This window comes from Vanellus vanellus, assembly GCF_965231255.1.
Source record: "Vanellus vanellus genome assembly, chromosome: Z".
NCBI lineage: Eukaryota > Metazoa > Chordata > Aves > Charadriiformes > Charadriidae > Vanellus > Vanellus vanellus.
In genome coordinates, this window is record NC_138908.1 from 68,613,546 (window position 1) to 68,640,373 (window position 26,828).

Genomic DNA, 26,828 nt, shown 5'->3' on the forward strand with positions numbered 1-26,828 from the left:
AGAATCCATGGACTTCCTGATCTATGCCTTTAAGAATAGATATCAGAGAAATCTCAGCTGCGTGGCTGAATATCTACATATTTGAGCGGTAGCACTTAACGTTGCCATAATCACCTCAGGAGATAGGTGAGCCAAAGGTTGTTGTTGATAGAGGTTTTACACTCAGAAAATGAGATTTCCTTCACATACACTGGTTTCATTGATTATATCTGGGGTTAAACTACAGAACCCTGTATTAGATTATAAAACTATATGATAAATGGGTTTTACAAGCATATTACGGTTATCTCACTCTCTTTCTGCTCACTAGTGCTTTTTACCCAGACCTGTTTTCAGATACTGAATTTCTGAGATTCTGAGTCATTGCGACAAATGACCACAAAATGTTTCTTCCCCTTTCCAAATTTTTACCAAACTAATCACAGCAATGCTAAAATATCATCCTCTTCAGAGTGCCTATAGTATGACTCCATTCTGCTATTGGTTGTGTGAGTCAGAAAAGGAGGTGTAACATCCCTTTTCTACAAGTATTTACATCCATATACCAGTGGATTTGAAGTCCTGGCAAAGCACTGAGATCTGCACAATCTTCACCCTTGAGGGATATTCTAGTTAGAAAGAAAAAATATTGAACTTCTGGCACCTGATGATTGCATTACCAATGGATAAGCTTTTCACCTATAGAATTGCCTAAATCATCCCTAAGCAACTGTAAATGTCTCTCTTTTGACTAATTTTGTCATGCAACATTCTCAGCTTGATCTGATCCACACACCTGAGCACAGTTCAAAACAGAAAACATACTGAAGTTGTTGAAGATTGTCCTGATGAAAAGTAGCAAAAGATTTTCATTCATTCTCCTATCCATGGGAATAAATGCATGGTTGTTTATATTTATCTGTGCATTATCTGTACATTTAACAGAGTTCTCTCCTTGACATTTCATCATCTTTTAATTTCCTTGCAAAACAGCATGTCTTTTAAATGCCCATGTTTTGAATGTTTCTAGCAAATTCACACCTTCAGATGAGCCACAGATTTGCATCATGATCTTATCTAGGGATCCATAAAGGATACACCTTTCCTTTTGCTAGAATCATAGAACTAGCCATGTTAGTATTCAAGCTATTTGGCTTTGTTACAGCCTGTGACAGGATGGTCCTTTTTATTTCCATGGTCCACCCATGTACATGATCCAAACACACAGCATCCTACTATAAAACACCATGATCTTTGCCAAACCTGTAGTGATTTCAGAACATCTTCATAGGATACCAAAAGAAAAAAAAAAAAAAGGCAAAATCTATGCAGTGTTAAAAATATTATTGCACTTGAATAATATTTCAGGTAACTTATTTTATTGTAACTGTTCCCTCCACCAGAGGGGAGTGTTTGTAGCCTGACATTCTATAAAATGTGAACCAATGCATTGCTATATTTTATACCATAACAATGGTGATATCCCAGCAGACACACTGTAAAGCCTTTTAAAATACTTTTGTTCGTGTGTGTGTAAATATATAGTATGCATGCATACAAACATACATATGAACACGTATAAAATAACACATTGCTCCAAGAGTCAGAGTGAAAAATCCTTTTAGAAACTCATTAATATTTCTGTTTGTTTTAGGGTGACAATGAATTGATAAGCTACTAAAAGCTGCACAAGTGTATAGTATTACACAATCTGATTCTAGCCTGGCAATTAGCACAAGAATTTGTCCTAGTGGATCTGCTTCTAATTCCCAGCAGTAAACTTCTTTTGTCACAGTAAGCAATCAAGTCCTGCTTGCTTCTCTAGTACAACAAAGCTTAGACCTGAGATTCTGACCTGTGCCCATCGCCAATACTGATTTTTCTTGAAATTACATGTTTTGTTTCTCAAATTATGTCAATTTTTCAGGTTTAGTCAAGAATACAGAACACTGATTATGTCATTGCTTCCACAGGCTTCTGAATGTGCTTCTGCAGCAGTCAAATCTTAGTGAAATTAATCATCAGGACAATGAGGTGAGTGAGCTTGTGCTACAAGTCACAGTCCCAGGCTCTGGGGCCGTACAAGTCATGCTGTTCAGAAAGAGTCTACTGTACTTTCAATTTTGTGATGAGACTATGCACTAGTCGAAAATTTCTATAACACTTTTGCTGAACTCTGCAAAGCATTATCTCATTTTTCCTACTAAATGTGATGCACCTTTAAGCTAATAAACCTTCTCCATATACTGCCAACTATGAGGTACTTTGAATTAATCTCTTAACTCACTTGCCAAGACATTAATTGCTTTTGATTCTTCTGAAGTTAGACATTGCACTAAATATTCACTTTTACCAGTCATCTCATCATTAAGTCAACTGTTCTCAGGAAAAATATCTGAAAGCTGGTATTACACAGAACAGCCATGGAGCTACAAAAATTTATGCTGTGCTCTGATCCTTAAAGAATTGTGCCCTGCATATACATAGTGTACACAGGAGTTTTAATTTCCCAAATGTGTTCTTCTCCAAATAGAGAAGCCAAGATGCAAGTAAGCCTCTGGATGCCTTTTCATATGTTTCTCTTCACTTTAACAATTGCTCAAGGACGCATCTCTTCTCCATGGTGCCAGAACTGCCACAGGGTTGTTAATTTTCCCTTGTCCCATGAACCTTCATTACCCACTGGATGGTTTGCAGAGAGTGCTCACAACAACCTAAACCAGACGTATGCTTGGTCTTGGTGTAGACTTATGTTGCTAATTAATTGCATGGGACCATGGATTCTAATTTCAAGCCATAATGTTTTGCTGTAATGCATCGCTACATTCAATTTAGAACTTTTAGTCCAGCTCACTGTCATTTGGCACTGCAAAGATATTTGTTCGAGTGTCAGTACTAATCCCTGAATATTCATGTCTTCTGAAAAATGTGGATCCTCAGAAATGACTGCACTATTAGAGCTGTTCTCATGGCATAAGTAAAACACTTCTGTTTTCCCATCTTACACTTGAGAAAAACACGCCGATGAATGCATGAACACTTATAAGAAATACATCTGGAGGTTTCATAGTTTCCACAACTGTGGCTTTCTGTGGGTTTACTTATGAAGCTTGTGAGAAGACAATGTGAAGAAACATTCCCTGAGAAAGCCTCGAATCTGGGCAAAACAAGTGTCACATTATATTTTCTACAGCCATTTCTTGTTTTTTCTCCTCTTATGTCCCCTATTGCTCCTTATTTTTCGTAAACATGCAACAGTTTGGCTGTCTCACCTTTATTATCATATTTTGCTGGGTCTTCAGCTTTGACAGTTCTGATATCACTCTCATGCTTCCTCTCACAAACAGTAGTCTGTCTACGGATGCCACTTAAGGGTGGTATCACCATGCACAAATGAGATGGGTGCAGGCGAGACAACCATTGCCCTCTGCAGCAGGCACACAGGTGTGAGCTGCTGCTACAACCAGCTCAATGCTCTTTGCTCAGTTGGGTGCTCTGAAAGGACACGTGGAATGTACGAATTATTAGAAAAGAAATAGAGAACAAAACAGGAAGCAGCATTATGCTCTTTCTAAATCCTTGGCAGACCCGCATCTTGAATGTTGGCTGCAAGAGTAATCTGAAAAAGGACATACAAGAAAAGGAACAGAAGAGGACTACAAAGATGGTAATAGTTATAGAGTAGCTTCCTTTCATGGGCAGACTAACAACCAGAACAAACTAACTACAACAGGACTTTCAGCTTGGCAACTATGTCAGAGGGATGGTATAATACAAGTCCATGGCACCACAAATTGCATGGAGAAGATGAAAAGAGAATTATTATTAACTGGTTTTTACGTTTAAAATGATGGGGGCATCTACAGAAATTATCAGGAAGCAGTTTTAAAGAAAAAGAAAATAATTACTTTTTCAGAAAATGCAACATTACCCGTGGAGGTCTGGATGTCATAGGACGTCTTTAGCGTAATTACCAAATGTCAGACGAGTGTGTATCATCAAGCCTTGTTTCTTATATTTTCTCCCTAATCATCTGCTACTGACCTCTCTGAGCTGTGTCCATGCACTAGAGAGATCTTTGATCCCTGCCTACAGTTCTCACACTCATGTTACAGCTGGTTGCCACAACAGAAAGTTGATTTTTCAGGCATTTTTTGTCCATATCAACAGACTGAGAGTGGATGACAGAAAGCTGGCCTGGTGCACTGTAGCTTCTCCTCTTTCAATGCTTTTTCCTGCTTTCCAGGACTAGGGGTGAGGACCTATTTGCCAGCTGGAAATCACTTCACTGAAGCCTCACTTCACAGCACTCACAGATACTGAGTGTCCATCAACAGTACTAAGTCCCTTGGGTCGAAACCTTGGTCCACTGATGTCAATGGCAGAGCTCCCATTAATTTCAGTTAGGGCAGCATATTATGCTTATTTTTAGTTTTACAAAACCAAAACCCCCATGATAAGCTTTGCAAACCCTAACTAAAACCAAAACTGCTCTTGTTCAACTGCTCTATTTTGTCACGACCTATACTTAAGCCATCTGGGGATGTGAAAAGCCTTATAAGATACCTGATGAGTCAGAGGAATTATTGTTAGGGCATCCAAGCTTTTAGTTAGAAAATCACTGCTAACAACTTCCACTATTAATGCACTGATAAGCCGTCTTCATCAATGTTTTATAGCTTGCACTTTACCTGAGTTGTTTCCAATTGGCTTCATGGGGTTCTATTTCAAGTTTTAATTTCTTTTCCCCTCTGCATGTTTTGCTTTTTATCATTTTGGAAACTAGGCAAGACTCTTGAAATGCATTTTCCCTGATAAGAGATAGTAAACAACATCTGCCCAAGGTCAAATGTTACTACATCTGAACAACCATAGCAATTTTTGAGAAACGTGTTGAGTGAGTAACTTTATACAGCTAATCTTTAATATTATGGATATAGAATAAAATATAGCTGTGTATAACAATGTTGATGAAGGTGCAAACACAGGCCATGAATTCTCTGATCTTCCAAGACTGACTGAACACATCCAAGATGGGATAAATATGCAGGTCAATAGCTGACCATTTGCTTTGTTTTCTCCCTTGACCAGTAAATATGAGATGTTTATATTGTGACTTTTTTGTTGATATCACTGGGCCAGTTCCTTAGCTTGCTGGTTATTGCCAGCTAGAATTGCAGTTTATAATATTTATTTTGGATCAAAGATACAACCTAAAATAAACATCACACTGTGTCATGTCAAAGCACCAGTCTAAAACAGGCTTTTCTCACAGGATCCAAACTGGTCAGTAAGAAACCATGCCCGAGCCGTCGTGGTCCTGACCACGCATTATTTATAACAGGATAAACTCACGTACGAAAGCAGCATTTGTATTTGTATCCATTTTCTGTATTAACCCCAAAAAGCTAATTGCTTGGTTCCCCCTTATGACTCCACTAATTCAGAAGCTGTTCCTAATTATTCCAAATCAAGAGGGAATGGGAAGAGCCTGTCAGTCCCGAATGGTTTCAGAACTGTCTAGCTTATCTCCAGAGACTTGAAGGGTGCTCCTGTAAGTGATGATTATTTGCTCTCTGGGTTTGTGGCTTTCAGGGAATGACTTCACTCCACTGGGCTGCTTTCCACAACAGGCCCCAGCACACCCAGACTCTGCTGCACAAGGGAGCAGACCTGACTCTGGTGGACAAAGACTTCAAAACAGCTCTGCACTGGGCAGTACAGGTGAGCCACCGCCACCCTTTCACCAGGCAGTTGCTTGAGCTAAGCTGGTTATTGTGGAGTCCTAAATACTCCAAAAGCAATTATTTCGGCTGTGAAACGAAGAAAATTGATGACAGGAGTGCCCGCTAACAGCCCCAGCATTTTGCCGGTGGGTACGGATCAAGGATCTAACCCCTTCTTTGGAGAGCAAGGCATACTTAATACGGGTTCAGCATTGTTGCTCTAAAAAATGTTATCATTTATTTCACTGGGACTATGTGTATGCTCCATGTTGAACTCAGGCTTAATTTTTTTTTACTAAATCAGGGTTGCTGAAATCAGCAGCTTAAATAGTCTTGCCAAAGGCCTTTGGGAATAAAATAATGTAAATACAAGTTAAAACAGCTATAGTCGTGGAATAATTAGCTGAAGGGCTGAGGCTCTGCTTCTCTGGAGATTAAGGAAGACAAGGAGCCAAACACATTTCCTGTTGACCTGTATGTTCCTATCTCCCATGCAAAAAAATAAGTCAAATTGCTAAAAATTACTCGGGCCATCATTAGAGAAGGAAAACTCAGAGGTTTAATGTGGCATTAAACACTGCATTATGTAATGGGTAGTAAGTGATCTCAAATACAGTGCAATTTACTAACTTATGCCTGAAGTCTACTGCAGACAACTTCCCAGATGAAATAAATATAATATATGTTTTTACTTGCTCACTTGCCATAGCAAGTTCCGGTATCAATGTTCAAAACACCTGCAAACCAGATAAGCAGAAATAGAACTTGCATGAAAATCCAGTAACATTTTCCTACAATGACTAAATATTTGCATCCTCACCTTTTGGTCTAAGTTCACTCGTCTTAAAAAATGTGTCAAAAAAGTCACTTAAAAGCTCTGAACTGCCACATACTATATTTGTAAATGAGTAAGGACATCTAGAACAAATAATCTGTTTCCTTCAACCACAGCCTCCCACAGATGGTTCACGTGCAATAGGCTCAACTTTTGTTTTTCTAAAGTAGATGTATATTTTGGACTCTGCAACAGGTATTATTTCAACATTAGTTTTGTTCTTTAATCCTAACCAGTCTGAAATTGGACTACATCCCTTGCTATTTTGCCTTAGCATACTAAAGGTATCTACTCTAAAACCAACCAGTTGTGCATTTTTCCTAGGCTTATTCCAATGCAGGCTGTTTCCAGTGGGAAATCTCTGAAACTCATGCAAGCTCCTGTAGGCTAGGCAGTGGTCTGGATCATAGTCCTGGGGCCAAGCTGTCTCTCAAACAGAAAGACAAAAGGGAATCCCCTTCAAATCAGGACTTTCAGCGTTCCCCTCATACCTTAATCTTTCCCTGCTTCTGTATTTCATAAATTTTATTATTTAATTCCACCATTAACTCCCACCTCCACCTTTCTGTCACAAACCTACAGAATAACTCTTGAGAAAGAAGGAAATTAAAACTCCACAAAACCCTCAGGTGCAGGCAAATCACAAATCCCTCTTCTTTATCCCTTCAAGCTGCTCCCCAAAATCAGAAGAAATGTGCAGGATGCCCCCCCTCTTTTTTTTTTTTTTCTTGAGAGATTCCTGCTATGAAGCCTTAAAAATTGCTTCTTCCATCCACATACTTCGTATGCTAGGTCCAGAAGGGGTAGTTGAAACACCAGAGCATGGAATAGATCTGTTAATATTTCTCTTCCTCAAGCTTGGCCAAGAAAACGTACTTTCAGCCTGTGCTCTCTGCTGCCCAGGAGAAATAGATACTGTGGACAGGCATGACTTTCTCTGCTATGACAGAGAGCAGAACAACAGCTCTGCTGGGTGGGATTATCATTACATCTCCTCCATGGCTGCTGGAAAGGAGATTATTTTTCCTTTAAGAATTGTATTAATATCCTCAGAGCACAAGAGACTCACAGAGCTCAGGCAGTACCAGCGGTAGGGGTTGTTTCTGGCTGAATGGGGCCCTGTGTTTAATTTCCTTTTTAAAAAATGTTTCGGAAGTTGCAGGAAGGAGGCAGTTTGTGCACACTGGGCTGAAACACAGAGTGGGACCACATAAAAACCATTACCCGCCATTCGAAACCAAATTGTCAGGCATGCTTTATATGAAATAATTGTTCCACAGTGGATATTTCAAAGACCGCATGTTTGGCGCTTGGTCTCCCATCAGACAGACGTTGGCTGTGGAGTCCCAGCCGTGCAACTAGACAGACCTTGTCGGCACCAATCTCTGCTCCATTGAAAAGCTCAAACCTCCTTCTGCTCGAGTTCGCACCTTCACTGCAGATGCATCACATCAGCGTCAGAAACAGTGATCATTCTGGTTTGAAGTGAGAACATCTCATGTCACACTTTTTACACATGCTGTATTTTTAAGACCTGGTGCAGATAGGGCTATATTAGAAGCATCTCAGGAGGTATTTCTCTCCTTTCATTGTAGCCAGCAATAATCGCTGTAGCAAAAAGGAAACACACCTTTTGAACAAAGAACTATTGACTGATACTGGAACAAAGTGTAAAAGCCATTCTAACAGCTCTGGATAATGGTATCATTGAAATCCTAGTAAAATATAGTATATATTAGACAGTATACACTATCATGCTACATACTACTGTACCGTAATATTATTAGTAGTACCTTGGAAATAGCCTGAGAAGTTTTTGAGTCTTCCTGCGTTGCCTTGCCAGTTGTCATGATTTTTACCAGAAGTTTCTTCATCTTTTCCTTAAAACTTTGGCTCCCAAAGTCATATGATTATGTAAAAATATCAGCTTACATTTAAAGAATAAACAAACAATCCATCAAAGATTTTTTTCTGAAGCGAAGAAATGCAGACCTCTAGGGATAAAAAGAAGGCAACAAAAAAGAAGCCATTAAAAATAATACTCTGCCATGTGGAGGTGTGCTTATAATTTTTTTAGAGCTTGATTTGGAGTGCAAAGTTTTAAAAAATTATGACCTTGCATATTTGCTCCATAGCAACAATGCAATTATTTCATTCCCCCGTTTTCTGAGAGCAGAGAGAAATACCTGTGTATCTTAAACACATTGTAAAAACAAAACACAGGCAATTACTCATTTGTGTTTGGCTGAGCAAGCGCGGCAGCCTCTCTGGAATTACTTGGAAGGTGAGAGCATGCTTAAATTTCAGAATCTCTCTGTTGCTGCAGGGCATCTCGGGGACATGGTGACCACCCATCCAGGGCAGAGGAAGAGGCCAGGGAAGGCAGCGGCGGCTCAAGGCCAAGCTGTCTCCTGAGTGATCACTGCACTCCTTCCCTCAGCCCAGCACCCCGGGTTTTTTTCTGTGGGCTGCCTATGGTGGAAGGATTCAGAGAGACTTCCAAAGACTTCTTAAAACTTAGTGGGTGTTTCTCCATGGCAGACATGTTTGTTGTTGGATTAGGCCAGGAAAGGTGCCTTCGCTAGGCATGATTCACAGCCTGGTTGGTTTCAGGCAGGTTTCTTTCACTGCAAAATTATATTTCTTTTTTTCTTGTTTCATGCCGTTTGCCAGAGATAGAAAGAGTAGTGATTTCTTTTTTTATGTCACTAAGCTTTACAGACAATTTTTACCGTAAGCAAACAAATGAAAAACAGATTCAATTTGCATTTTTTAAGCATACCCTTATGAAATCCCTTTCTTGTGTAAATATCGTTATTCCAGCAAAGGTACAGCTGTTGCTCATGGGGGCTGGAACACTGCATAGCAGCAGGGCTCTACAGACTGACCTGTCAAGTTGCAAAATGAGGAGGAAGAGATATTGTAAATAGTTTTGAGTAAGAAATAAACTTGGTCCAATACCATCAGAAGCTTTTTGCAAAAGTGCCCTAAACATTTGTGACAATGTCTGCAATAGCAAATTGAATGTGCTTGAGTCTTGGCCCTGGCACCGAGGCCAACTGTCACAGCACACCCTGTGTCCCTACTGCTAAACTCTTATTCTCTGAAATAGGAAGGTCGTATGCAGACCACTTATGGTCTGTGGCCCATGCTAGCTCCTGAACTATGTCCAGGAACTGTTGGGGAAAGTGTTAATTGACCCAAGCCAAAACCATGCCCAGAAGGATTTAAAAAATTTTACAGTATGGACAACTGAGTTCCAACACTCAAGGATGTTCCCTAGTGCTACTTTTGGGGTTTTTTTTTATAGCTGTAATCTATTTCTCCACTCTCATTTATGTCAGTTCATAAACCAAAGCTCCTTTTGTGACTTGTACATGGTACAGCAATATTGATATACAAACTCATCAGTACAACCAGATCATCAGAAAAACTGCCTTTACCTGATATAATTGACTGTTGAACAGAAAGTTGTTCAAGTATGAACATGCCGTTGACAATGTAATTAGTTACACCAATCAAATTTCCAAGGAAATGAATTGCAGAACTCCCATTAAGCTTAGTAGAAATATGTCTCGAGCAAAACCTGTAGCTAAGTACAGGATAATTGGCAGACCTCTTCGCAGCACAGTCTATGTGTAACTCTGCAAGTGGATGCCAGAACATGAGTAATGTACATGCACCACACTTTCTGCATACCTATAAATGTCCATATCTCCTATGCCTGACAAAACAGGCACTGGAAGACCAATGTTTCCATTTCTCTGATAGTGGTAAGGAATAAATACTTATTCTGCTGCAGAATAAAAGATGACCTCTTTTTCAAAGCACATAACGCATCCAGAGAAATCAGTCCTCACAACAATGTACTAGCAGGGGAAAGTTGCCAAGTAATTTTAGTCATAGCCATAGTCATTTACACAGTAAATCACACACACTTACTGTAGAAGGCTCCAAGTGAAAATAAATTCTCGGAATATTTCTGCCAGTATTTCATGCAGTTTTTTGTTTGAGCAAAGAGAGGGTAAGAGAGGCAGCAGCGTATGATATCCATAGAGGTATGCCTCCATGACTGCCTTTGTCATTTGGTAGTGTTTTCCAACACCCACTAAGGCTGCTGAGAAGACAAATGTTTTAAAAAAAACACTTCCCCTAGTTGTATCAGAGGCAGCAGTGCTCTGCGCCACAGTACAAAGTATCCTGTACAACAACAACACGTTGTCTTTCCAAGAGTACCACAAAGTCAAGCCAAGCTGGGTCGCTCTGTGCCTGCAAGAGACACTGTCTCAGTGGGTGTCTGAGGCTGAAGCATTGGGGTTAGGAGAAGACAAATGAGCTTCCCTCCGAGCTGGCTGAGTCTCACCAATGTAACTACAGCGGCGTCAGTTGAGTTGCTGTTAATTTACATTGGTTTGCCATCAGAAACACACCCTGTGAAGTGCCTGGGCTGCATCCAGGCAACTTCTGGCAAAGGTTCCCTGGCAGGAGGAAAGCTGAAGATGGTATTACGGATTGTTCCTTTCCTCATCACAGGGGCCAGTTGCCTCTGTCCCCAGAGGGCAGAGAAACCACAGGGGCCTCTGAATTTCTGCACTGGTTCTACACTGCCAACACAGCCATCTGGCAGCCAGGGCATGGCAGCAGTGGAGGTAGAGTGAACAGGCTTCCGTTCCTCAGCTTTCCCTAGTCTAGGGTAGAGAAGGGGGATACTGAAAGTCCTTAACTATGTGACAAAGCTGCAGTGTGTGCAAAACTCTTCAGCAACCCACGTTGCCAGCCTCATGGACATTTCTCACTGCACTATGTTTGCTGCAGACTAGAAGAAGCTGCATTGTACCTCTGCTCTTGATTTGGCATTCTCCACGTTTAAAAAGGCAGACACTCCATCTACAACGACACAGGGATGTGTTGTTCTGATACAGCCTTATTATCTAATTCCAACCAGTCATACCCTCACTGTCAATGCAGCATCATATTTGTCTTGCTCTGACTCTAGGATGAAATTCTGACCTCATGTTACAGTAAAGGTAATGACATAATGCACTGCCACAGTGAACTGAACATGAACGTGAGGAAAACTGCACTTCAGTGAAATTAGTCCCGTAAGGATTAACGGAACTGGAGGAACAGTTTGGTTTTGCCAGTAGCTGTAACCGAACGCAGGGCTTCTGCCAGTAAAGCCTTGAGTCAAAGAGCAAGACTTTTCAAGCCCCAACCAACAAAGCCATGGGGGAAAAGTCTGTGAAATGGCTTTTGCTTTCAGTAACTACTGAATTTCAAAATCAAAATGGAGAAAAAGGTGATTCTGAAAGGAAAGATGTATTTACCAGTGTAATAACCTCAACCAGAGTTATAAAGGAAAAAAGTCCACAAACAAGTTATTTGTTCAAATTTTGCTATGGGCTGCTCAACAAATACTTGAAATAGCTCATGTTTCTTTACTTCAGCAAAGGAGAAAAAGTTCTTTACTTTTTTTTTTCCAAATGGCCCTGTTGGTGCTACGGTGAATTTCATATTAAAATATGCTCTATGTGTCTGTTTGTGAAGGGCAAGAGGAAAGATAAAAGGGTTGGGAGACCAGCCAGCATTCTGTAATAAAAAACTCAAACAGCACCCAAAGATGCACAAAGATGGTTTCCAGAAGGAAGCCAGAAGTACTGATGCAAATTTTATTTAATCTATAGTAATTTATGGTGCTTCTTTATAAAAGTAAGTTACCTCCCAGAGTAGTGCAATGGGAATAGTATTTGCTTGTTGCTGCAGAAAGGAGTGAAATGATGGTTAAAATGTCAAGCTATTCAGGGTCAGAGCAGAAGCACATCAAAGAGAAAGTCAAAGCTTTGGATTCACAGGTGTGGAATTGAAAGAAGAGGAAATATACAAGAAGAGGAAACGCAGCCCAGCCCTAAAGTGCAATGCTGCTGCTAAGAAGCAAGATCAAGAGCTGGTAGTGGGGAATTTCCATCCAGCAAAGCTGGCTGTAGATATAGGAAGGCTTTAAAGTGCATGCGGATACAAAAAGACAGAAAACATAGGAGAACTAATACAAGCTAAACACGTAATCTCCAGACGCATTCACTTGGAAGAAAAATAGTTTTTCTGGGTTTCCTGAGACAGTTAAGTGGCCCATAGCTTGTTCCTCTCCCCCTCCCACCTCTACATTACTGGGAGGCAGCAGCCAGCTTAGCAGACTGCCTTCACATGATTCTTCTCTTTGACATTGAAATGTCTAGTTCACCAGAGTATTCTGATGAGGTGAAAAAATTAACCCTCTCTACAGTGCAGTGAACAAGGAAAACATTGTGCTATGTACGATTGAAGACCTGGCAGAATAAAATGCAATGTTATGGCAGAATATTACACAAGTGACAATAAACTTCCCAAGTAAAATTATCATTCTACGTATGAGTTGGAAATACAAAGGGCTGAAATATAAGAACAACGGCTGTAGTAACAATGAGGATAAACTCAGTAGACATGGGTGAAAAAAGTGTCAAAACCAGACAAGTGTCCCAAACTTGCGGGATTCTCCTCATGGTACTTGATTCGATGGATACTTCCTGAAGAATTATTTTCTTATTTTGAAAGCACTGAGAGATGCAACTATCAGAAGTCGGGCTTTTTATTAACCAATATCTAATGAAAACAGAGTTGTAATCAAGTGAAAGTGAGAGCTAATGACCCTGTTAGTGAATCTGTTTTTTGCCACGGTCTGGAGATAACACAAATCAGGGCAGGCTGACAGAGTTGGAGCTGTTCAGCCTGGAGAAGAGAAGACTCCGGAGAGACCTTATTGCGGCCTTCCAGTACCTAAAGGGGGCCTACAGGAGAGCTGGGGAAGGACTTTTTACTAGGGCATGTAGCGATAGGACGAGGGGGAATGGCTTCAAACTGGAAGAGGGCGGTTTCAGATTAAACATTAGGAAGAAGTTTTTCACTCTGAGGGTGGTAAGGCACTGGAACAGGTTGCCCAGAGAAGTTGTGGAGGCCCCATCCCTGGAAGTGTTCAAGGCCAGGTTGGATGGGTCTTTGAGCAACCTGGTCTAGTAGGAGGTGTCCCTGCCTATGGCAGGGGGGGTTGGAACTCAATGATCTTCAAGGTCCTTTCCAACCTAAACCATTCTATGATTCTATGACATATCAGCCCAAAACTTGCATAAAGCACAATGAGAGTTTGCCTTGCAAGGGCTCCTGGATCGAGGCTTTATGACATTTCTTCATTAAATAAGTTTGATTTAGATGAGTGATGTAAGAAATAAAAGTTCACTGAGAAGAATGAATAATGGGTGGAAGCAAAGGTGTGAGATGGGACAAAAATGTAAAGAGAACCGGGGGTGGGGGGGGAGCCCTGCAGAATTATATAGAAATACATAGCAAAATAGTAATAGTAATCTCTGACAATGCTGCTGAAAAGAATTGGAATACAAAAAGGGAAGATGAAATGTAGAGATACATACAGTAAGGTTACAAAAACATGTAATTTTCCTATGGTAAATTTACCACTGAACATCCTGGTCTAACAATAGTGTTGTGGTTCATGGTAAATTTACCACAGGAAGACTACATTTTTGGTGACCTCAGCTCAAAGCTATCAATCTAAGAATAAGGGCAGTGTAAGCGTTTTAGGAGAATTTTGTGTGGAACTTAAAAAAGCCAAGATGAATATAAAGATAAGAAGGCATTCCCAAGAAGAGAGAGCTGGAAAACCACAGAGCAGTTGGCCAGAGATCTCTTTCAGCAGAAGCTTCAAAATATCAGGAAATATATTTTGATTATTTAGAAAATGTAATTAACAATTTGATTGAATTGTTAAAACAAGACAAAAATTTCATAGCCATCTTCAAGCAACTATTGCTTCCTCAGATAAGAAGCTATTGGATATATCATGTTTGAATGTCAATTGATCAGTTTAATACCATGTAGTAAAACACAGAAATACTGGAAAAGTGCCAACAATATAAAGTTCATCACACATCACAGAAAGCTTGTTAAGCAGGCAATGAAGAGTGGGATCATAAAAAGTCCAATTCTTTATCCCTTTCTGGTTTGAGCAGTACATGCAATTTTAATCACTGAATGACATCAATAGCACAATTTGTATAAGCACAACCTGCTATAATGGACCCAGAATTCAGTCCAAAGATAGGATGTCCCAGTGAGGAAGAACAAGGAATAATGCAATCAAAATCAACCCAAGGACTTATATCAGACATCATATATTCTCTACCAGCCACATTCAGGACAGTTCAAATAATCGTATAATATCTCACAGACAGTCCAGCCAGGGATTTATCCTAAGAATGTTTTTGTTTGTTCCATAATGAGGTCACGAAACACAGAACACGTATAGAGCCCACCCCTAGAACCAAATTAGAGGGACACCAAACACTTCATGTGTCAGGATGAAATTCAAAATTATTTTGATAAATTGTAGGAATGAACTGAAATTAATAAAATAGCACTGTGTACAGAACTGTGGAAAATTAAAGCTGTTTGCACAAAATGAAGAGTAGTAGACTACTAGAATAGTGGATTACAAAGTGAGTAGGAGTTTAAATTATGGTGTTCATACAAAACAAACAAACATCATTCTGGGACGTATTAACAGAAGTGTGATACATGTGGGCTACAGGAAGTAGCAATGTCATTTTCAATGTCAGGAGAGAAGCCTCAGCTGGATAATTATGTCGGTTGGCGTGCCATGGTTGAAGAAAGCTGTAGACAAACTGGAAAGAGGCCAAAAGCAAGCACCAAGTATGATAAGTGGGTTGAAAAACTCGACCCATGAAGAGATGTTGAAATGGTTTGTTTAGTCTAGAAAATGGAAGATCGGTGGGAGACAGAACAGTCTGTAAATGTATAAAATGCCAGTAAGAACAGTGGGAAAATTCTTATGAAAATGCTAAGAGTTGTACAAGAACATTGAGGGACTGAACCTGTAGGTGCAGAATGTGAAATTCGGGCTTAGCAAGACAATATAAAATTAGAGGAATAGTAGGGTCACTAGAACACGAATACAGAAATAGTAAGATACTGCATGTTGATAATGTTTTGTATCAAAACTGACTTGGAGAAGGATCGTAATAGATAGATGCTTATGGTGGTAGCACTACAAGTATATAATAGACTTCTAGATTTAGTTGGCCCTGAATGGAACTAGAGATTTCTCCGATTCTAGTGACCAAAAAATGTAACAGAGAGTTATGCTGGTATGGAGGACATCATTGACATGGAGACCAGAGAATAAAAACAACAATTATTTGTAGGACCTCGGTGTTCCTGAATATGAAGCTCAACAGTCTTTTTCATTTTCATTCTCATTTTCATTTTTTCATTTCATTTCATTTTTCATTTCATTTCAGACGACTATAAATTAATAACAATTTTAACATGGTTAATGAGGATGTTATAAAATGCCTGGTCATTGAAAATAAGCTTGGATGGCATGATCTTGAGTAGACTCTAAATTAACCAGGTGAGTAAACAAAGTACATACAAAACAAAACTCCTGATTTCAGAGGGACACCATTCTATGATTCTATGATCTTTAGAAGATATATTTAGAACAAGTAGACATCTTACAAAATAACAGACAAAAGTATGGGGAAGCAAAGGAAGCTGTATCTTAAAATCAAGAAGGGAAGAGTGTTGAATAGAGGCTGGAAGGAAATTACTTTCAGGGATAAAGCTTGGAATCAACCTTGCTTAATACTTTCATGATAACTTGGCACAAAATACAGGGGCTTTCTGACGAAAGCTGCCAATGACAAAAAACTGGAAGACATTAACAGAAAAGAATGGGGAAGCTGGATTGCCTTCAAGTCTAGAGTAATACAAATGGGACAGAATTGAATAGGATAAAACGTTTAAGCCATGCACTTGGGTGCTAATAACAGAAGGACCTCCGAGAAACTAGAAACTCTATTTTTGGAAACAACTATGGAAGAGAAGTACCGAGTTATGAAGGGTTATTCCAAAATGACTAGGAGCTTCTAATGGGACACAGCTGTGAATAAGGCAAATGCTGCTCTGCGACATACCAAAAGAGGTATTCCTAACACAAATAAGAAAGAACTAGTGTCATTGTACAAAGATCTGGCAAAAATGTCTGTGTACGACTTGGTACAATTTTAGTCACCCCTCTCCAAGGATACTATGACTAAAACACAAAAGGAGAAGGGTTAGTAGGTTGATGAGAGAAATAGAAAGCATATTTTACAAGGAAAACTTAAAAGACCTTGATTGATTAGAGCGGCAAGAGAACAGCTCAGAAGGGATATGATGATTGTCTATAAATACATCTGAAGAACAAATGGCAGCTAGGGGAAAGAAGTATTTAATCTAAATAATAATGCTGGCACAGAAATAAAAGGACATAAATCAGCCATGAGTATGAATAGAAATTAGGGATACTAATCATTAAAGCAAACAAGTTCTTGAACTGCCTTCCTTTGGGAGTACTGGGGACAAACAAAACTAATTGCTTTTAATGGACGCAGTAAGTTTATAAAAGGTATGATGTAACATAGCTGCAAGTGATTGCAGGGGTTGAATTTGATGATCTAGAAAGACCTTTCCAGCCTCTTGTTTCTATGTTGTTATAAAAAAATCATGAATTCTTTTTATCTATTTCCACTGAGTCAGGATATAAAATGTTCAGTTTCATTTGCAGGTTAGAGAACAATGTCAACTTTCTATTAAGAGACTGAAGCACTGGAGCAAACTAGCTAAGAAAGTTTTCAAGAACCACTTGAGCAAATATTTGACATGGCTTTTCTAGGTGTACTTGGACAGGCTTGCAGAAGTGGATTGGTCTTTTGAGGTCCTTTCCAACCCTAAATTTCTATGAGAAAATATAGGCTTGTTTCTTTCTGGTCTCTGGCATAGCAAAACAGCAAAACCCTAGGTTATTTCTGAGAAAGCTGTTGAGTAATTTACACTCTGTAACTTTTGGAGATTTTTGCAGTGGTACATTATTTATTATTTTTCCAGTGTTCAAAGTGTTCTAGGAAATTCATAAAGCAAACCTAATTCCCAGCAGGAGATGGGAAGCTTTTGGCTTTCATACCTGGGGAGTCCGGTATACACAAACCAAAATACCATTATTGTATTTAGCCGTCTCTAACAGAGAAAATGCAGTTCGGTATGACTCCATCGTAAAATGCTTCTCTTCTCTGAACTTTCCCCCAGAGTGGCAACAGGACTCTGTGTTCCATCATTCTGGACCACTACCAGGGACCCTCAATAATAAACTACGATGACGAGAATGGCAAAACATGCATGCACATTGCTGCTGCTGCAGGCTACAGTGATATTATCAGTGAGCTGGCTAAAGTCCCGGAGTGCAACCTGCAGGCCCTCGATGTGGATGACAGGTAACCATGGAAACTCTGAAACTGAAATTGCTGCTTCCTTTCCATTAACCTGCGAGTAGCTCTGTTTATTCTATAATCGTGTTTCCTGTTTCACGGGCCATGGCCTAGTTACTGAGCTGCACTTACAGAGAACCGTGCTTGCTCAGAAACAATGCAAAGCAGTCCAGCTCACATGTGTAATATCTAGTACAATAACTGACTAGTAGGAATGTTACTTAACTTTGTGTTTCTGGTAGGAAATGATAAGATTATTTGTGAAAGAACTTTGTCACCACTTGACTTTACTTCTTCCAATCAAAAGTGAACATTCTTTTCAAAACAATAGAACAGGATCCTACAACTTGAAGCTGGGATCCTGCTGCTTTCTATTTAAGAAATGGCAGTGTTCCCTTGTTGCATTTAAGATGCTAACACGGTATTCCTGCAGGACCAGGGGACTTTCACGTTCCGTTCTGACAAGGCATTTGATTCCTTCCAGGATGAAATCCCTATATAATAAGGGCAGAGGAGTCATCTTTCTTCTTTTTCAGCCACACCTACCTCCCTCGCAACTTCGCTCGTAAATTTATTTAAGGCAAACAGGACCAACTGACTGTTTGCACTGATTATCCTGCTCAGTGGAGCAAAAGCCAAGGTCTTCCTGGCTTAGGCCTTCAGGTACTTAAAATAATACCATTCTTCATGCAAAAGTGCAATGAAAAGGAACAGAAATAAAACCAACAGGGTTCTGGAGAAGTTTCTAAACATCAGTAAAATGTAGTGGGGAAGGCTCTGTTTCTACAGAAAGGGTGAAGGGAGGAGTTTAACTACACTTAAGAGCTCAGTAAGACATGACCTTCTATGACACATTCTCAGATATTTCCATAGAAGGTATTGTACTTGAAGAGGGGAAAAGGTAAGCTGTTCATTATAAATACACAGTAGTTCTCCATTCTATTGTGTTTCTCAATGCAACAATCTGAAATCACTGGGACTGGAAAGAAATAGGCAGAGAAAAACAAATTTTATTTTTTATTCTTCCACAGCTTTCTTATGGTGTTTTCTGTGCTTTCAGATTTTTCACAGGAACACAATATTACAATGTGGAAACTGGACAAAAGTTTCCAAAGACAAGACACAAATCTTCTGCCAAGAAGAAAATCAGTTTGATTCTCCTGCACAGATTCAAGACGATTATATCTGCTCCAGTCTGTGTCCATCAAAGAACACAGAAACTGGAAAAGGGGCAATGACTGTCTGGTAGATTTGTCCAGTCCTTTTCATTCATCTGGGGGAGGCTTATTTTCCTATTACCTTCAGGGAGAGCTCTGAGCCAACCACTGCTAATTGTGTTTGGTGCAAAGATGAGAAGAGCTTGTCCCTATTTCTCTTTTTCCTTTTTCTCCTTTTTTTTTCTCCCTTCTCCTTTTTTCTCCCTTGTCCCTTTTTCTCCCCCTCTGCTCCAGTCTGGTGAGACCTCACCTGGAGTACTGCGTCCAGCTCTGGTGCCTCAAACATAAGAAGGACATGGACCTGTTGGAGTGAGTCTAGAAGAGGGCTGGAGCACCTCTCCTCTGAAGACGGGCTGAGAGAGTTGGGGTTGTTCAGCCTGGAGAAGAGAAAGCTCCAGGGACACCTTATAGCCCCTTCCAGTACCTAAAGGGGGCCTACAGGAAAGATGGGGGGGCTCTTTATCAGGGAGTGTAGTGATAGGATGAGGTGTAATAGTTTTAAACTGGAAAAGGGTAGAATTAGATTAGATATTAGAAATAAATTCTTTACTGTGAGGGTGGTGAGACACTGGAATGGATTGCCCAGGGAAGCTGTAGATGCCTCATCCCTAGAAGCATTCAAGGACAGGTTGGATGGTGCTTTGAGCCGCCTGGTCTAGTGGAAGGAGCTAGATGATCTTTAAGGTCCCTTCCAACCGAAACCATTCAATGATTCTATGCAGTGGACACTACAAAGATTTTTTTTTCAAATTCTGATCTGAAAACTTCAGGCACTCCTCCCACTCTGCAACTCCAGCAGCGGAAGAGATGCTATTATATAGCATGTTTAGGCATTCTGCAGCCCCATATCTAATTTATCTGCCACTAAATAGATGCACACAGACAGAAGCCAGCCTATGGCTTTATTACCACCACTGCCAGCTACATCAGTGTGGGATAAGTTGCTGGAGAACTCCTTAAAATGGATGTTGTGAATCTGGACAAGTAACATATGTCATTAATAGTTTTGATAGTAAATTTATTCATCTATTTCATTGATTCTCCCCATTTTCTGTAGGACACCTTTGCACTGGGCTGCAGCGGCAGGGAAAGCTGACTGTGTGCAGACACTGCTAGAGCTGGGGATAGATAGCAGCCCTCGAGACATCAATGAAAACACTCCTCTGACATATGCAATGTACTGTGGGCACACAGCATGCATCAAGCTGCTGTCTCAGGAGAGCAGGTAAAGCAAATTTCACATCTTGCTCACATGTTGCCACAGACTAGAAAACAAATGTATTGCTTTTTGTATGCTAATTAAGGGTTTGAGCCCTAGGTGATGTCTCCTCAATTCGTATGCAATACTCAGTTCAAGTTTTCCACCAAAATAGCAACATTAGAATTAGTCATCTACAGAAGACTCATCACTGTGGTTACAGTGCTAGTCTGCTGATCAGCAGAGGGTTCTGAACCAAGAAGATGTGAGTATAGCTCTTGCTCACTTACCTTCATGCAGAAAATTTATCTTACAGAATAATTTCAGCCCTCAGATACACGGCTTCCACTTTTTTGAAATCTCTAAGCACTAGCTGTGTGTTCATGTAATCAGACAGAGGGACAGACTGGACACAAAAGCAGCTTTGCCAGATAGATAATAAAATAAATTTCAAGTTTTCGTCCTCAGGGTAAGGGTTTGGGAGTGTTTTCCTAGCCTTCTTTAGTTCTCTACCTTGATTGTCTCTTCTTACTATGAGGTTTTTTTCTGTTAAAAAGTATAATTCTTTTGCCATTGCTCATAATCTTCCTCTCTTTCTATTTCTCATGTTTCAGCAGCTGGCATTTAATACATTTCAATTCTTCAACTTTGGTAAATGAGTATGCACGTACAAAGACATTTATCATCACATTTCTCTGTGCTTTCCCCTCCTTTCCAGTCAGCAGTTAGTGTTACTTCCTGTGTTACAAACTGTGAGACATAGGTAACATTATGTCTCCTCCTCAGAGTAGGTCTGAAATGTTGATTAGGTAAAATCTATTCTAAAAACCACTACAGCAATAACACTGTAGGTAAATATCTTGATTTTCTGAAACTGTGCCAGGCCTTCATAGTACAGGCAAGGCAAAACAAGGGAAAGGGGAAAGGGGGAAAGGGAAGGGGAAGGAAAAGGGGAAGGGGAAGGGGAAAGGAGGAAAGGGACAGAGAAGGGAAAGGAGGACAGGCAGGGGGGGAGGGAGAGAGGGAGGGGGAAGGGAAGGGAAGGGAAGGGAAGGGAAGGGAAGGGAAGGGAAGGGAAGGGAAGGGAAGGGAAGGGAAGGGAAGGGAAGGGAAGGGAAGGGAAGGGAAGGGAAGGGAAGGGAAGGGAAGGGAAGGGAAGGGAAGGGAAGGGAAGGGAAGGGAAGGGAAGGGAAGGGAAGGGAAGGGAAGGGAAGGGAAGGGAAGGGAAGGGAAGGGAAGGGAAGGGAAGGGAAGGGAAGGGAAGGGGGAAAGGAAGGGGGAGGGGGGAGGGGGAGAGGGGAGGGAGGGGAAAGGGGAGGGAGAGAGGAAGAGGGAGGGGGAGAGAGAGGGGGAGGGGGAGAAGGTGAGAGAGGGGGAGGGGGAGAGGGGGAGGGAAAGGGAGAGGGAGAGGGAGAGGGAGAGGGAGAGGGAGAGGGAGAGGGAGAGGGAGAGGGAGAGGGAGAGGGAGAGGGAGAGGGAGAGGGAGAGGGAGAGGGAGAGGGAGAGGGAGAGGGAGAGGGAGACGGAAAGGGAAAGGGAAAGGGAAAGGGAAAGGGAAAGGGAAAGGGAAAGGGAAAGGGAAAGGGAAAGGGAAAGGGAAAGGGAAAGGGAAAGGGAAAGGGAAAGGGAAAGGGAAAGGGAAAGGGAAAGGGAAAGGGAAAGGGAAAGGGAAAGGGAAGGAATGATGAACTAGTGCATTTGTTACCGTGTTAGCAATGACTGTGCTGTTGGAAATACCATTTTCCAGATAGGACATAATAGGAAGACCACTTGGTTTTAAAGATCCCAGCATGTTCTTCTTGTTATTATTGGATCTTGCCTCACCACTAATAACAATGATTCTGCTGCTCGTAGATGCTGAAGCCAGAAAAGTTTTTTTGTTTTTTTCACCTGATAGCTGCACTGAGCCTACATTGAGATGAGTGTAAGGCAATGAATCCCCTAAGAAAGAGTGAAGTAACATTGCATCATTTTCAGTCTTTTCTAATTACAAATTTGGAGTCATAATTTTCTGCCTCCTTGAACCACCCCTGCAAATGTATCTGAACAGTGTATACCACATTTCATGGGCTAACACAGGCAATATTTTTTTCATTATTAGGCAATAATGACATCACATTTTGATTTGTACTTCCAGTAGACCTGAGCCAGTTCATCAGTTTCCCTCCCAGAATAATGATCTCCTAAAGAAAGAAGGACGATTCAGCATGCTGAACCACATCTTCTCTTGCAAAAAGAAGAAAGATGATCAGAAAAACAGTCAGAAGGAGAGAAGCAGAGACCGATATCCTAGAGAAGAGACCTCAGAGGTAGATGACATCATCACCACTTTTGATTGCATTATGGACACAAACTGCAAAGACATTCCAAATGAGTGTGTGACCACTGCTGACTTTAAAAGAAGGAGCACAGACACAAAATACCTCATGCCAGAAAAGAAGCAACCAGAGTGTCAAGGACTTCAGCCCACCAGAACCCAGAGCCTCCCCCCAATCACTGCAGGCAATTCCTTCTTAACTGCTTCCCAGAGCACAACATCAAGCTTCTCCTCCAGCATTGGCACCCACCATTTTGCACACAAGTCTCAAAAAAGTAGGAGTGAACACAACTTGCTGGACCACAGAAGCCCCTGCCAGGCTTTGCTGGACAGTCCCTGGAACACAGACTCTAACCAGCTACTTTCCTACAAAGTCTGTACTAGGACTCCTTCAGACAAACTGATAAATGGCTTAAACTCTGATAGATCTCACCATGTACTTTTGTGCCCTCCTCGCCTACCCTCACTTCCCAGTTCTCCATCAGGTAATTTCTTTCTTCTCTATCTCCCAAATCCTATAATCTCTACTGATGTGGCAAGCTGAGACAGAAAAAGTAAGTCTGACCCATGACATTTCTCTTTCTTTAATGTCTTTTTCAGTTTCTTCTCCCTATATGTAGTAGCAATCACAGATAGCATATGGACAGGACATCAGCTGACAGCTGAAGCAAGGTGCTTAGGTGTGGGAAATAACAGATTTAAGTAGGTCTGATAAGCAAGCAAAAGAGCAGGTAGTTAGGAAGCATGTAAGTTACCTGAGCAAGGTAAGTGGCTCCAGATGGTGTATGCGCTCTGTGAACTGCACATTAGCACCCACTGCCATGCCTGCTGCCTTGTGTTCGCGTTTAGTTCTGGAACTAGCTGTGCAAGGGAACAGCACTGCACCCAAATCTCTGACTGTGCTGAGAGCTGCTTCTGGATCCAACCAGGTGAGTCCACGTGTGCCATTCTGGATGGCTCTGCACCGTGCCACTTTCTCCTGAGAGACATATTCTGACTCCAGGCTGTAGTGTCACCCCTTCCCACTCCTTCCACCCTGAGTGCCACTTCTTTGGTCTAATGTGCTATTCTTATGGTCTCTTCAAAGCTGAATTCAGGTTGCTAAACTTAGAGAGATGGAGTAAATGCTTTTATGATGTGGTTTAGAAATCGTAATGCAACAGTAATGAAGCAGAGCATGAGAATTCTGAAGTAAACTTGAAACCAGGGTTTGGCAGGATTTGGGATCTAGTACTTCGTTTGACTCACATCCATGTTTAGATGAATCTAGCTGGCTGGCCTGTGTGCTGGAGTTTACTTCAACATATCAGTGTCTCCAACTTCATCTCCTTTGGGATTACGCCCATGCCAAAATTAAACACATCTAGCGTGCCTTCCAACCACTGTAATATCCAACTGAAAATGAAGCAAGAAAAAGCAATCCCCAAACTTACCAGTATACCATTACAAGGAGTAAACATTACACAATAAGTAAATCGACCCTCACCTCCACAGACATGAGCTGTTATCCCCCAGTAGAAAGAGGAGTGAACAGAAACCCTGTCTGAGAAGACCCCTCAGTTAGGTTAGGTCACCGCCTGAGCTTGCATGATACAGTGCAACCTGTACTGACTCCTAACCAAAGGGATCTATAAAAAAGAAAATCTTTGTTCACATAATGAGAGTAGAGACGGCAATTTCAGAATGACAGATCATTCTATGTTGTGCAAATAAAGCCTGGAATTAGTTTTTCAGGGTAAAAAGGAGCTATTCAAAAAGTTGCACTTCCTGAACATCAGGACATGTTCCTGAAAGCTTGATAGACTTGTTCTATAAGTGTCATTACTTTTTCACTTTGCACTCTTCAGCTATTCATTCAACCATACAAACCCCAAACTCCACATCGTTAGCAAGGGTTGCTCCAGCATGACTCTCTCTACACTGAACTCTTCAAGGTTCAGCTTACGTGTGGAAGACAAGAAAACCTGCAGGGCTTCTTTGCAACCTAAATATAATAGGGTATAGTGAGACTGAGATCATTCATGTTGACAGTAGGAGCATGAGTGAACTCAAACTGGGTAAACCAAACCTGAGGACAACTATGGGGAAATATTTCTTGGTGGAATTAGCCAGACTATGAGCACATTTGATGATGAAGTAACTACCATGTTATTTAAACTGTGATTATAGATTTTTCTTAAGACTGTAGAATACTGTAGAGTTAAATCCTTGTTTGCTGTGAACAAATACGGGTGGTTTTCTATGAACATCCTATGACAGAAAGCTGCAACCAGCTGAATCAGGACGAGCCCTGTGCATCCGCTCAGTGCTCCGCGATCTGCACAGGAACTCAGTATAGGACCAGCAGTCTACATGCATAAATGAGGGCAAAATTGTATCAATTATGAGAAATCTAATTGTTGCAACGGGAGCTGTCTTTGCATGTCCAAAGGAAGAGTAAGGCATTTTAAGACAGATTATCTCCCTCTGAGAAAAAAAGCCTGAGTCTGCTTTAAGCCCAGTTCTCTGTGTACCAGCTGCCTTTAACAAAACTTTCCAACCATAAAAAGAGTCCTGTAACTGGCAGAAAGGCCTTCCACTGAAGCATGTGAATTAAAAGCTTGTAAGGAGGCAGAGAGTGTCTAACAGGAATACATTGCACAACTCAGATAATGTCTAACATTTTTTCACGGTAAAAAGATCTGCTTATCCTTCTTCACGCCTGTGTGTGGTTTAAATCTGTCTGCCCCTGTAATTAAAGCCACCTGACTTGCTGTGAATTAGAACTGCATTCACTGTACAAGCTCCAGGGCTTCCAGGTCTCCAGTGCACTGTGCCTGCAGGACTTAGAGGGATCAGAAGCAAAGTAAGCGCGGCCCCAGCACAGCCAGCAGCACTGTGCAGGCAGCACTCTCCCTCTGAAGAAAGATATTTCCTCGTTGGTTTGGGGTTTTGTTCGGTTGGTTTGTTTGTTTGTTTGCAGGAGGCCTAGCCGAGGGGAAAAATACAACATCTGCTCTTTGAAGGACACTGAAGTGTTAATACTCTATTTCTCAAGTCGTGACTGGGGCAGCTACATGTAATTTCCTAACCACTGAATATTCAGGGCAGGATTATGGGTATCAATAATCCAGGGGAACTCAGTTTGAAAATTATTTTCTCAGCTGACACACAGTGTTGATTGTCTTGCACGACCAGGCTTTTATTAAAGTCAGAGCTAATTTTTGTGCTTACTGCTACTAAGGCAGCTGGCACATCAATAGGGATTTTTGGAGGTTTTTTGTTCTGTTTTCTGTGCTCCTGGAAATGAAAGATGAGTCAATTTGCTAGCTGAGCCTTAGCACTTACACAAAGGGGAGAGGTTGCCGTGAGTAGCAACGAGACTTACCTTACTATCATGCCACTGGTTTCCCTCAGAATAACTACTTTGTCTTCCCCTCTACTGGGGAGAGCAAAGATAGATTGTACCAAAAAGTACTGTCAATATTGCAAGAGTGCTTGCCAGCCACAGTGCTGAGCTCGCATCCACAACTGAAGCATTTTGTACTTATGAGCTTTGCAATCATCTCTTTTTGCAAAATGTACTGCCATCTACTTTCCACAGGGAAAACGGTGTAAGTAGAGAAATTCCAACCGATACGAGTAAAAGGAATCCTATCTCAAAGGTAAGGCAGCTCTTAGAACCCTCTAAACAGCTGGAGCCTCCTTCTATCACCCACTCATCTTTTAGATTATGAACCTTCCAGGTGTAAGGCGATACTTTATTACAGCAGCCCAATACCTTCTATTTGCTGGAACAGGTAATGTAAAAAATAGGCTATTATTAAGCTTATATTAGAATAAGCAGTGGGGTATAGTCCATTTCTATAGTCCAATTCCAAGAAGCACTTCTTGGCCAGGAAAGGGTAGAGCAAAGCTGATTAGCATGGCTGTTTCCTTCTCAAGCTGAAGGACTGATTTACAGTGGGACATTCATCATAACATTTAGAACTTTTCCACAAAACACACCACAATGTGGTTCACCTACCTAAAGGCAAGGGAAAATCAAACAACCCATAAAAATGCGAGTAAACAAAATTAAATGCAGGACAGTCCTGCATCTTATAAAAATGAAATTGCCTCCTTTCCACTACATTCAAAAATAAATGCCACAATAAATATGCTCTTGGTGATGACAAAGATGATGTTTTAAAGAAAACTTTTTTTTC

The 26,828-nt window shown here is 41.0% G+C and overlaps 1 protein-coding gene across 1 annotated transcript in view; it reads left to right on the forward strand.

Moving 5' to 3' along the window:
• Positions 1-26,828, forward strand: part of ANKRD55 (ankyrin repeat domain 55) — a gene marked incomplete at its 5' end in the record, with an annotated part of 50,088 nt that overhangs the window by 12,372 nt on the left and 10,888 nt on the right. Inside the window, 5 exons of the mRNA XM_082497042.1 lie at positions 1,953-2,013; positions 5,575-5,703; positions 17,731-17,915; positions 20,184-20,351; positions 22,462-23,126. Coding sequence (XP_082353168.1) covers positions 1,953-2,013; positions 5,575-5,703; positions 17,731-17,915; positions 20,184-20,351; positions 22,462-23,126 — 1,208 coding nt within the window. The remainder of the gene's footprint in view (positions 1-1,952; positions 2,014-5,574; positions 5,704-17,730; positions 17,916-20,183; positions 20,352-22,461; positions 23,127-26,828) is intronic.